The following is a 12,425-nucleotide window of genomic DNA, read 5'->3' as shown; positions in this document are numbered from 1 at the left end:
CTGTGGCTGGCTGGAGGGGGTCAGCACTTGCTGGGACAGCCCCCAGGACCCTGCAGGGCGCACGCAGCCTCGCAGACCCCCCCTGGGTCTGGTTGTTGGGGCAGATCTGCAAGCAGCAAGAGGGGAGGTTTGGTCTGTGTGCCTGCACATGGCCAGGGACGGGTGGTACACAGCAAAACCAGGCGGTGCTGAGCTGCCCTGCCAGCACAGCTCCCTCCAGGCTCTTATCCCTCCGGGATTGCTGTTCTCTCCTTCCCTGCACCGTGCTGGGGGGGGGAGGAGGGGGGTCAGTGGCAGCTGAGCACCGGGGGAGGAGGGATTTTATTCCGGAGGGATTTCATTCTGGAGGAGGGGGCTCTTCCTTCTGCAGAGGCTCCAGCTGGGGATGCGGAGCCGCCAGACGTGTCCAGAGGAAAACCTCTCCTTGCAGCACTGCTGGTAAGACCCCAGGGCTTTCCCCCTCCCCCTCATTACCATTTGTGTCTCTCTCTATATGGGGTACCGGTGTTTTCCTTGAGGGCAGAGCTGTGCGCAGGACAGGATGGGAGAGGACGGCGTTGCAGGAAGTTACAGCTGCGAAACAGCCGCCCCCGAAAAAAAAAAAAAAAAAAAAAAAAAGGAGCTTGTTGCCAAGATAGGGATGGAAGGAGGTGGCTGAGCAGCATCAGGGACACCTCTCCGGACACACAACCCCCCCAGGGCTCAGCGCCTGGCAGCAAGAACACCGGGAGCTAGGGCTGAGCCTCCCCGGCACGGAGTCCCTGCTGGAGGTAACCCCGCGGCTTTCGGGGCAGCCACCCCTCTTGTGGTGACAGCTTCCAGGTCCCTGTGCTGCCAGGGCCGGGGCCACCGTGTCCCTCCGGGCACGGGAGCTGGGAGGAGGGAGGCAGCAGCAAGGAAAAACAAGGGCATCTGAGCCCGGAGTGCACTGGGGGTCCCTGGAGGGGATCCGCAGCAATTGGGCAGCATGGGACGTGTCAGGGTTCACTTGGTGCAAAGGTCCGGAGGTCAGGACACTGCCCTCACCCCCGTGCCTCAGTTTCTCCGTCTGGGTATCACGATGAGGGGCTGCAGGAGGGGTCAGCAAGATGTTGCCCTGCAAACCCTCTCCCGGGTGAAGCCAGATGCAGAGATTTTCTTCCCCTCCCTTCCTGTCTGCTGGGGTTGCTTACACCCTCCCTCTTCTGTGCCTCAGTTTCCCGGGATGTTGGAGAGCTGTGAGCACAAGCTGTTTTCCTGAAGGATCAGCCTGCTGATCTGGGGCGGGAGCCTGAGTCACTCCAGCACAGCTGGTTCTGCTGGACCAGATCAGAACAGGTAAGGCTGGGCAGGGCACTGCTCTGCTGCATCCCTGGGAAGCAGGGCTACTGACCCTGTCCTGCTCTTCTCTCCTGAGCCACATCCAAGCAGGACAGCTGCCCAAGCACTGGGGGGCTGCTGAGCCCCTCATCCATCTCTGGAGATGGGCACTTTTCCCAGGAAATATCACCCTGGGCTGGGGGCAAGTGGCAGATCCAGCACCCAGCCTGCTGACCCAGCCAGCACCCTGACTTACGGGCTGTCCCCTCTCTTTCAGGCAGGGTCCCAGGCCATGCAATGCCAGAGCTGCCTGCCCTGGAGCAGCTGGACACAGCTGCATCGATCCCTGCCAGGGGTCAGGGGGACCCGGAATGTGGTGTATCTGTGTGCTGCTTCAGTGCCAGGTGAGGCTGGGCTCTGTGCCTGTGGGACTCTGACCCTGAATCTGTCCTGTCCCTGGTGGACATCCCTCCCCAGCTGCACAGTGGAGCTTGTGCAGTCTGCGGGTCACCTTTGCAGGACATGAAGCCAGTGAGCTAGATGGTGGTAGCTCTGCTGGGTTGGAGAAGGCCATCCCTGATCATACATGTTCTTTTTTCCTGCTCCATCCCAGGTGCTGCAGGCAGCTACTTCCTCAGGAAGATCCTTGGCACAAGCAGCATCTCCCTCCCCAGGTACAGTGCCATGTAGCTGGGGCCTGGACCTCTGGCTGTTGTCCACGGGACCTGGGTGGCTGAGCTTGGGAGCATCAGGGCTCTGTGGGGAGAGATGCTTCTTTGTTTCCACCTAGAAAACAACCCAGACCTAACTCCCTGCCTGCTCTGAATCCAGCCCAACTCCTCTGCCTTGCCGTGGGTTTGCTTGGGATGCACAGCACATGGCTTCCTCACCTGCCTTCAGTTCCCAGCCATGCCCCTGCCCCAGCCCTGTGTGCTCCCTTGGTGTGGGGTATGGAAGGGGTGAGCTTGGCACTTCTCACAGCACTCATTTGTCATCTGCCCACCCTGCCCCAGGCAGGGCTTGGAGCTGCTGGTCCCTGTCCTCCTTGTTACACTCTCCCTCCTCTTGCAGGGGCTGTGCTCGCTACCAGGGAGGCTCCCAGAGGCACTCTGTCCAGCCCAGCTCCCCTCGCCATGGGCTGTCCCAGCTGAGAAACATGGCCTATTCTGGTAAGCTTCCAGCCTTGTGCTGAAGAGGGTCCTACAGAGCAGGATGGAGGCAGTGAGAAGGTTGGAAAGAGCTGGGTTGGGTCCTTCTCTCTGCAGCCAACCTCACTGCAGTGACTTGGGGCAGGCAGCCTCCCCACTCTGCTGGCAGTGAGGAGCTCTTGACTTGACAAGCACCTTTCTCTTCCCAGATGCCATCAAGAAACACCAGGAGCGCCTGTCCGCCTGGTTCAGCCACCAGCCCAATGAAGAGAGGCAGTTTGGCCCTTCTTTCTCACTGGATGCTGTCCACGTGGACCCAGTGATCCGGGAGAGCTCCCTGGAGGAGGTCCTGAAGCCCTCACCTGACCTAACCATCCAGAATCAGCTCCAGCAGCCCTCCAGCCAGGTGATCACCCTCCAGAACCTTTTTGACGTGGATGCCTGCGGGCGGCAGGTGAAGAACGTGGTTCTGTATGGCACCGTGGGCACGGGGAAGAGCACCCTCATCAAGAAGATGGTGGTGGACTGGTGCCACGGTCTCCTACCCCGCTTTGAGCTGGTCATCCCCTTCTCCTGTGAGGATCTGTCCCATAGCCAAGCTCCCATTTCCCTGCGGCGCCTGATAACCAAGAAGTACCAACACCTCCGGGACGTGGTGCCGGTGCTGGGGGCTTCCAACCTCAAGGTGCTCTTCATCCTCAATGGCCTGGAACGCCTCAACTTGGACTTTCGTCTGGCTGGCACAGAGCTGTGCTGTGACCCCAACGAGGCCGTGCCTGCCTCTGCCATCGTGGTCAACCTGCTGCGAAAATACCTCCTGCCAGAGGTGAGTGTCTCCCTGCAGCTCCTTTGCTGCTAGGTGTGAACCATGGGGTCTTGCAGGCACGGCCATGGTGCTCTTTGTTTGTACCCAGCTTGGCTGTGAGTGAGCAGGTGGTCTCCATTCCTAGAGGGACTTCTCAAGGTCGTTTTGTGTCACTGTTACTGGGTTGTCTCTGAGAAGGCAGCCTGGTGGGCTGTGGTCTTCCAGACCAGGATGGGGAAAACTCTTCTGACCCTTCCACCTGAGACAAATTTGACCCAACACCCTTCGGGCTGCAGCTTCTTGACTGCCAGCCCTGGGTGGCGTGACCCTTGTGCTGTTACATGCTTGGGACCCTGCTGAGGTTCCACCAAAGCCCCAGAGGGAGCAGCTCTGGACTCACCCAGCTCTCTGCTTCCAGGCCAGCATCATCGTCACCACGCGCCCATCGGCGGTGCGCCGGATCCCCGGGAAGTACGTGGGCCGCTATGCTGAGATCTGTGGCTTCTCTGACACCAACCTGCAGAAGCTGTACTTCCAGATGCGCCTCAGCCAGCCCGGCTGCAGTGGAGAGGGCAGCGTGGGCAGAACCTCAGGCGAGAGGGAAAACTTGGTGGAGATGCTGTCGAGGAACCTGGAGCGCCACAACCAAATCGCCGCCGCCTGCTTCTTGCCCTCGTACTGCTGGCTGGTGTGCACCACGCTGCACTTCCTCTACTTCACCAGGACGGTGCCTCCCAGCCAGACCCTGACTGGCATCTACACCAGCTTCCTGAGGCTCAACTTCAGCGGGGAGGTTCTGGACAGCACCGACCCCAGCAACATCTCCATGATGAAGTACGTGGCCAAGATGGTGGGCAAGCTGGCCTACGAAGGGGTGATGTCCCGCAAGACCAGCTTCTCAGAGGATGACCTGCAGCAGTGCTTCGAGGTGGAGATGAAGACTGAAAGCGAGCTCAACCTCCTGGAGGTCTTCCGCAGCGACGTCTTCCGCTTCTTCCTCACTCCGTGTGTGCAGCCAGGCAAGGAGCACACCTTTGTCTTCACCATCCCTGCCATGCAGGAGTACCTGGCAGCCCTGTACGTGGTGCTGGGTGAGAAGAAGACCCTGGCACAGAGAGTGGGGAAGGAGCTGTCAGAAGTCATCGGGAAGGTGAGCGAAGACCTCGCTGTTGTTCTGAGCATCATCTCCAAGGTGCTGCCCTTGCGCTTCCTGCCCGTGCTTTTCAACCTCCTCAAAATCTTCCCTGGCTACTTCTCCCGGATGGGCAGTAAGGACCGGGGTGCTATCGCTCACACCATGGCAGAGGAGCTGTTCAAAGAGGAGGACTACTACAATGATGATGTCTTGGACCAGATCAACTCCAGCATCCTGGGTGTGGAGGGCCCCATGCGTCACCCTGATGAGGCTCCCGACGATGAGGTCTTCGAGCTCTTCCCCATCTTCATGGGTGGCATCCTCTCACGCCGTAACCGTGCCATCCTCGAGCAGCTGGGCTGCTCCATCAAGAACCTGGCGGCCTTTGAGATTGCCAAGGCCATGAAGAAGACAGTCATCAGGAAGAGCAGGAAGGGGCTGCCCCCCTCAGAGCTGCTGGACTACCTCTTCTTCCTCCACGAGTTCCAGAACGAGCGCTTCACAGCCGAGGCCATCCGCTCCCTCCGAGCTGTCAACCTCTCATCCGTCAGGATGACCCCCCTCAAGTGTGCTGTCCTGGCCTCTGTCATGGGGAGCACAAGCCACGAGGTGGAAGAGCTGAACCTGACCTCCTGCAACCTTGATGCAAACAGCTTGAGGATCCTCTTTCCTGTCCTGCTGCGATGCAAAGCCCTCCAGTAAGTGCCACCTTCTTCTGCTCCTGGGCAGTGCTTAAAAATGGGGCTCTCCCTCACCTCTGCCCATCACAGGGATGTCCTGGGAGCCTGAGCATGGCAAAGGCAGGGACAGCCATGTGTGCCCTTAAAGTTCATCCTCCCTGCAGACCCAGGGGACTTACTTCAGCTTTCAGGATGCAGTCCTCACTGGGACACTGCATGCTGGGATTTGCAGTCCACACCAACTGTAGGACTTTTGGGGCAGCTCTCAGCACCTGGTACCACAGCTCTCCTGGCAGACCCAGGGCCCTCCTGCTGCTTGGCCCCTGGAGCCACCCAGCATCCCCGTGTAGTTAGTTCTGGGCAAGAGGTGCACAGCAGCCCAAGGGTGGGAGTCTGGGCTGGGTGAAGGATGGCTTCTGCTCCATTCCTTTTGTGGAACTGCAGTCTTCCTGCTGCCCAGGGGGTGGCGAGCCCTGCTCAGCAGAGATGGACTGGGGTGTGCAGTGGTGTGGTGCAGCATCTCCTTCCTCCAGGTGCACAGGAGGGTCCTGATCCCTCCTCAGACCTTCCCCCACCCCCTGCAGACCCTGCATCCCCTTCCCCTCCCTTGCTTCTGCTGGCACTGGTTCTGCTGGCCGATGGTACCTGAGCCCCAGTGTGGCTTTAGTGCACTCCCCTGTGGAGAGGAAGCCTTGTGTGGCCATGTCTGAGGAGCCCAGGGAGGAAGGTGATGGAAAGGGCCAGGGAAAATGGAGAGAGCAGGGTCTCCAGCCCCACAGGTAACAGCCATTTCCATCCTGCCACCCCCATGACTCGCTCTGCATCAGTCTGCAGCTCAACAGCCTGGGCTCTGATGCCTGCAAGGAGATCCGTGACCTGCTCCTGCATGAGAAGTGTGTGGTGAGCAACCTGCGGTGAGTACTGCCCCTGCTCTGCCATGAATTGGTCTCTGCTGCCCTGGCCCTGGGCCCCCTGCCCACCCTTGGCATTACCCTGAGCTCCTGTGTCCACAGGCTGGCAAATAACCCCGTGGGTGAGCAGGGAGCACAGTACTTGGCTGAGGCACTGGCAGGCAACCACTCGCTGACCCATTTGTCCCTCCTGCACACTGCTCTGGGGGACCGGGGTGCTGAGGTCATTGCTCAGCACCTGGTAGAGAACCAGCACCTCCAGGAGCTCAACTTGGGCTACAACTCCCTGACAGACACAGCAGCCCTGCACGTGGTGGAGGTGGCTAAAAAGCACACGAAGCTGGACAAAGTACAGTGAGTTCACTCTGCCCCTTCCCCCTTGTAGGTGATGCTTCCATCCCCTCTGCAGTGAGCCTGGAGCCCCTCTCTGCCTCCTCTTCTTTTCCCCAGAGCCCTCACAGTCTCTCCTCCTCCTTTTCTCTCAACCTGCAGCCTCTACTTCAACGACATCAGTGAGGATGGCAAGCGGGTGCTTCACAGCCTGCGCATGGACAGGGATGGTGTCAGGGCTCTGGTCTTCCTTACAGTGGGCACCGATGTCTCTGAGTACTGGTCCAACATCCTAAACGTGGTGCAGAAGAATCTGCCTTTTTGGGACCGTGAGCGGGTCCGGCAGCACCTTGCCCTCTTCCTGCAGGACCTGGAGAGCAGCCGGAGACAGACTGCCAACCCCTGGAGGAAAGCCAAGTTCCTACGGGTTGAGAGCGAGGTCAAGAAAATGCTGGGGAAGCTGCAGGATGGGACCCTCTAAGCTGCTGTCCATCCAGATGGTCAGAGAGGTGGAGGAAACACTGGAATGTGCCCTACAGCACATCCACTGCACCTTTATCCAGCTGGAGATGCCCAGTGGTTGGGTGCTACCAAGGCTGTCCCAGGTGCTGGATACGTGGACAAGGCTGAACTGTCCAGAGACCAGCCCAGGAGCAAATGGGACTTGTTCTGGGCTTGTAAAAACCCAGCCCCTGCACACTTGCCTGCTGCTGGCCCAGCCACTATCCACAGCAGTGGCAGAGGAGCAGAACTCAGGCTTGGTTATGAAACCTTTGGTAGCATTAAAGTGCTCTGCTTTGTTTCCACTGAAGCACACTCCTGCCTGGACTCCACCTCCTCTCCAGAGCCATCACTGGGGAGGAATGCAGAGGTGCTGGTGCTGCTGTCCCTCCAGCAGATGGAGTGGGGAGCTCTGGCCCTTTCCCACCTGTCAGGGCTAGGATGGAGCAGCCCACTTCTCCTGCAGCCTGTGCTGGACAAGTTTGTCTTCACCACGGGGGGCTGTCCTTGGGAGCAGCTGGGAGCCAGGACTCCAGGATCTGTTCCCCAAAGTCTCAGGGTGTTGTTGTTGAGGGCTGGCAGTGCTGGGAGGGCAGGGGAGACTTCACACTGTTTAACCATTAAACCTGGGGCATCTTGGAAGAGGCGGGGACGCTGCCTTCCCTGCCACTTCACCCTGTACCTTGCTCCCTCTTGCATTCCCAGCAGCCATGAAGCAAACAAAAGGTAGGTGCCTGGGTAGTGGGGCTGTATCTTGCTGAGACCCTTTGTCACACACATCTCCAGTGCCAGAGCTCACTTAGGCCACAGAAAGGAGTTAGAGCCATCCAGGGAAGTGCAGATGGACATTGTGGGGGTACTTGGCAGGAATCCCCTCTCCTTGGGTTTGGGGGTCCTTGTGCTGGAAGAGATGGGGACTCTTCCCATCCCTCACTCAAAAGCCCTGCAAACCCCCAGGACTGATCTCCATCTGCACACCATTGCCTGCCCCTACTTTGCCCTGGAGCTGCAGGACACTGGGGCTGGGCAGTGGGTGCCCCTTGGACCTGCTGCTTCAAAATGCAAGAGGACACTGGTGGTGGGGCCAAATGCCAGGGGACAGGGGGTTGGGGGGGGCTGCATGGACTCAGCAAACCCACATCACATGGAGTGGCATGCTGAGCCTAGGAAGGGACAAGCCCTGAGTGCTTGAGAGTATGGGGTCTGCTCCAAGCCCACTGCCTTCTGCACTGACCTCTCCTCTCCCTCTGCAGGACTTCAGGGGGACAAGAAGTCCATCATGTAAGTGCTGAGCTCCCCTTGGCCAGGGACTTCCCAGGGCTCATAGCACATCCTCAGCTGAGGTGACGTGGGTCCTGGCTGCCAGTCTTGGCTGCGTGCCCCAGGAAGGTCTTCCCCGAGTTGTTAACTCAGGAGAGATGTGGGGGGACACTCCAACCCCTCCTGGTTTTCTCCAAAGAAAAGGAGGCACTGGAGCTGTGTCCCCAGCTGACCCTTTCTGGGAGGAACGGGAATCCCCATGGCAGGGATGGGGAAAGCAGAGGAAGGCTGTGCAGCTGCACCAATGTGTCCTCTCCTGCCCTTTATCATTTCAGAAAATTTGAATTTAACCCCAAAGATGGGATCGACAACCCTGCCTTGTCACTGGCTGAGGACGTGGGTAAATAACCTGATCTCCCCAGGGCACCCTGGTGTCAGCACAGGGATCTGGCAGATGGGCATTGCTGGGGTCCTGAGCTCCTGGGGAGTTTTTGGGAGGTGAATATGTGAGGCAGCAGGGATGGGGACACCCCAGGCCACCCTCTGTAACTATCTGAAAGGACATTGTAGAGAGGTTGGTGCTGGTCTCACAGGTAATTAGTGATAGAACAAGAGGGAATGGATTCAAGGTGCAACAGGGAAGATTTAGACTGGACATTAGGAAAAAGATTTTCACAGAGTGGTCAGACACTGGAACGGGCTGCCCAGGGAGGTGGTGGAGTCACCACCTCTGGATGTGTTCAGGGGTCATTTAGATGTGGTGTTGGGGGATGTGGTTTAGGGGAGAACTTCACTGTTAAGCAGGGATGGTGGTTGGACTCGATGATCCCAAGGGTCTTTTCCAACCTGCACGATTCTGTGATTCTGTGTTTCTGTGGCTGGGTAGGGGAAGTCATGCTGGGATTCCTGCAGAGCCCTGCTGATGGGCTGTGCCTCATGCAGGTGGCGAGGGCGTGGGGCAGCCCCGGTTCTGCCTCCTGAGCAAGGGCAGCACAGAGACCTTTGGCTTCTGCCTCCATGAGGAGCTGGGCTGCCCGGGCCATATCATCAGGCGGGTGGAACTGGGGGGCCTGGCCCAGCGCAGAGGGCTGCAGGATGGGGACCGGCTCCTCCAGGTCAATGGCCACTTTGTGGATCACATGGACCACCAGAGGGTAAGCCAGCTGGGAGCATCCCGGGGCTGTGGGAAAGCCGAGGATCACAGGGAGCATGTGATCCCTATCCCTGCTTTTCCCCGGGGCTCTGATCCCACAGGCTGCGTGTGGTTGGAGGGGGTGCCTTGCCCAGGGCTCCCAGCTTGGGTTTTTTTCCATCCAGGTGGTACAGAAGATCAAGTCCAGTGGGAACCAGGTCCTGCTGGCAGTGCTGGATGGGGAGTCCTACGAAGCAGCCAGAGCCCTGGGCAAGGACCTGTCCCAGATGCTGCCATCTGACATCCGCCCTCGGCTCTGCCACATCACCCGGGACAAAAGTGGCTTTGGCTTCAGTGTGTCGGGTCTGGAAGGTAAAGTGGGCAAGAGGGATGGCGGTGCCAAGAGCCACCCCGAGGCAGCCCCCGGCTCAGCCCAGACTCTCCCTTCCCTTCCTCTCCCTGCAGGCACCAAGGGGACCTTCCAGCTATCGGTGCGACAGGACGGGCCGGCAGAGAGAGCAGGGGTGCCACCGGGCTCCTGGCTCCTGGAGCTGAACGGAACCAGCGTGAGGAGCTACTCACACATACAGCTCGGCAGAAAGGTGCCTGCTCCCGGCACGGGGTGGCTGCGGGACCGGCACCGGGACCGGCACCGGGACCAGAGGGGTGTCTGAGCACCCTGCTTTCCCCACCCAGCTGAAGCAGAGTGGCAGCAAGGTGACGCTGTTGGTGGCATCCAGTGCTGTGGAGGAGTTTTATCGCCTTCGGGGTCTGCAGGTGCCGGCAGCCTTGGCAGATACCTCCTGGCTCCCTTTCAAGGTCCGAAAGCTGCACATGGTGAAGGGTCCGGCTGGTTATGGCTTTCTGCTGAAGGAGGATGACTGCAGATCAGGGGCCACAGGTGAGGGGGCTGAGGAGGGCAATGCACACCTGAGGAAGGCATCTCTGTGGGTGGGAAAGAGCTGTAAGTCCCGTGCCCACAGTGGGACCCTTTCCCCAGCTGTACCCAGGGCTCAGCAGTGCCAGGTCACCACGGGCTGGATGCCTCTGGGAGCATCTCCACAGCCTCTCCCTGTCTTGCTGGGCAGGCCAGTTCCTGTGGGACGTGGATGCAGGGATGCCAGCAGAGCAGGCAGGGATGAAGGAAGGGGACCGACTCCTGGCTGTGAACGGGGAGAGCATTGAGGGTCTGGATCACTACCAGACAGTGCTCAGGATCCGTGCCCGGGATGACCAAGTGACACTGCTGGTCATTGACCCTGCTGCTGATGAGTTCTACCACTCGGTAGGTTCTGGGGACTCAGAGTGGTCCTGGCTAGGAAGTCCTGGGGTGCTGTGGGGCTGGGATGTGTATCTTGCCTCCAGACCCTCACAGGGAGGTCCTTTCCAGGGGATCTGGAGCACCAGGAGCTGTTCAGCTCTCCCTCTTCTGTTCTTCCAGATTGGGCTGTCCCCTCCGTTGTCCTTTGAGGATGGTGACTCTGCCTCAGGCTCCTGCACACCTTCCCTGCCCTCCCCCAGTGACTCCCCTGGACTCTGTCACGTTGAGGTGGGACCCAAGGAACCTGGTTCCTGGCTGGTGGCTGTTGCCAACAGTATAGAGATCACAAAGGTAACCTCTCTCACGCCAGGCCCTTGGCAGTGCTTCTCACAGCTTGGCACTGCTCTGAGTCCTGCCACCCTCCTGCCCTGCCTGTCCTAACATTTCCCTGGCACCTGTGATGCTGGCAGGAGGGGGCTGTGGGTTCCTCTGGCCACGGGAGCCAGGCAGAAAGACCCCCATGGGGCATGGGTGGGGTGTGTGTGTGTGCTGCCTGTAGTGCCCCTGCTATGTCCCCACAGAGCCCATGCCAGGAGGAGCAGAAGAGGCTGTACCAGGCTTTCTAGTGGCCCAGGGGGGCCGTGCCTCCAGCCAGGATCCCCAGCACAGCACCTTGACCCAGGCCACATCCAGCACATCCTGCTCCCTGGATGCACACACAGCATCACACCTCCCAGGGACTCATCACTACTGGCTGAGGCTGCCTCCAACCTTTTTATTAACCATGGCAGTGCTTTCTTGTAACCTGAGGACAGACCTGTGTCTTTGCCTGCCCAGCTGCCTCCAGAGCTCTCCAGGGCCATTGCACTGATGCACAGCTCCAGGAACTCCAGGGAGAGCTGGGACACTGCCCTCCAAACTGTGGCCCAGGGGACTGGGGAGCTTGAGGCTTGGCTCTGCCTGGGGCTGAACTTCAGGCTGCTGTGAGAAGGAGAAAGGAAGCAGAAGAGGCTGACAGAGCCCCCCACCTCTCAGCCTCTTGGCCCAGGTCTACCCCTGCATGGATATTTCTATTGTGCTCCTCATCTCTTCCTCCCTAAGGAAGGAATCCTCAGGGATGCAGGCAGTGAGCATCCACCACCCAGCACAGCACTGTGCCTGTGTCCCCCATTAGGGGTGTGATTAAAGGACAAACCCAAACACACTGTTGATGTGGGTGATGTTACAGAGAGGACTGAGATTCAGCAGTGCTTCCCAAGGCCTGACAGGACCCATCCTCCTTTACCTATCCCAGGGGATAGTTGGGCAGTGGATGTCAGAAGCTCTCCTTGTGTGCTGCTGAGAGGGAGGTAAGGACTGAGAGCCTGGCAGGAAAGCCACCCACAGCCACGTCCCCACTCACGTGGAGCATCTTCTCATGCTCCCTCTCCTCTCAAGCCTGCAGGCATGGGGGGGCCATGCTGAGCTGCTTCTGCAGGCTTTGCACCTCCAAGTTCTTGCTGTGAGCTGCTCTCTGCAGAGTTCTGAGAGCCATGGAGGTCAGAGGGGGACAAGGTGACTAGAGGAGGGACAGGCAGGTCAGCTCTCTGCTCAGATCCCAGCAGCTGTGACCAGGTAGAGGCTCCAGCAAGGCCTGACCTGAGGGTCCCCCTTGCAGGGTGTCACATAAGAAGCAGCTGTGTGTGCACCCTCTCCTACCTGGCAGGGCTGTGACAGTGCCAGGGGCCCAGGACAGGGCCCTGGAGGGAAAGTTTTACCTCTCTATAGAGCGTGGGAGAGTGAAAATGAGCACCAAGTTTTGCATGTGGCAAAGACCACAAACCTCTGGCTGAGGTTTTACCTCTGCTCAGATCAGCCCCTTCTTGAGCACTAATGGAAACAGTGAGACTTTTGCAGTCTCTGCCTTTGCTTTCTACAGCCAGAGGGAAGAAGGAAGGGACAGAGTCAAGAGCAACACTTGAAA

The 12,425-nt window shown here is 59.1% G+C and overlaps 2 protein-coding genes across 6 annotated transcripts; both read left to right on the top strand.

Annotated features, from left to right (window-relative positions):
* The first annotated feature begins 644 nt into the window (after positions 1-644).
* Positions 645-7,268, top strand: NLRX1 (NLR family member X1). Of its 5 annotated transcripts, none has more exons than XM_030464674.1 (11): positions 645-770; positions 1,196-1,317; positions 1,577-1,703; positions 1,913-1,973; positions 2,131-2,258; positions 2,371-2,468; positions 2,657-3,273; positions 3,671-5,085; positions 5,895-5,981; positions 6,081-6,332; positions 6,676-7,268. In XM_030464674.1, exons 3-11 carry the CDS (start codon positions 1,597-1,599, stop codon positions 7,247-7,249), a joined length of 3,339 nt encoding a protein of 1,112 aa, XP_030320534.1. In that variant the 5' UTR covers positions 645-770; positions 1,196-1,317; positions 1,577-1,596; the 3' UTR covers positions 7,250-7,268. The 5 variants fall into 5 exon arrangements, with proteins under 5 accessions (XP_030320534.1, XP_030320537.1, XP_030320535.1 ...); XM_030464677.1 differs by having other exon boundaries at positions 6,471-6,879; XM_030464675.1 differs by lacking the exon at positions 2,131-2,258.
* A 661-nt stretch (positions 7,269-7,929) lies between these two features.
* PDZD3 (PDZ domain containing 3) lies at positions 7,930-11,599 on the top strand. The gene is given in 9 exon segments (XM_030464680.1): positions 7,930-8,090; positions 8,405-8,469; positions 9,012-9,223; positions 9,387-9,573; positions 9,667-9,803; positions 9,898-10,102; positions 10,290-10,486; positions 10,643-10,813; positions 11,044-11,599. Coding segments are annotated over 9 exon segments (1,380 nt in total). The 3' UTR covers positions 11,089-11,599.
* The last annotated feature ends 826 nt before the right edge of the window (positions 11,600-12,425 follow it).

The sequence above is a fragment of the Calypte anna genome, chromosome 24, assembly GCF_003957555.1.
Source record: "Calypte anna isolate BGI_N300 chromosome 24, bCalAnn1_v1.p, whole genome shotgun sequence".
Lineage (NCBI taxonomy): Eukaryota > Metazoa > Chordata > Aves > Apodiformes > Trochilidae > Calypte > Calypte anna.
Note: the sequence above shows the minus strand (reverse complement) of the source record. Positions and strands in the feature narration are given on the sequence as shown.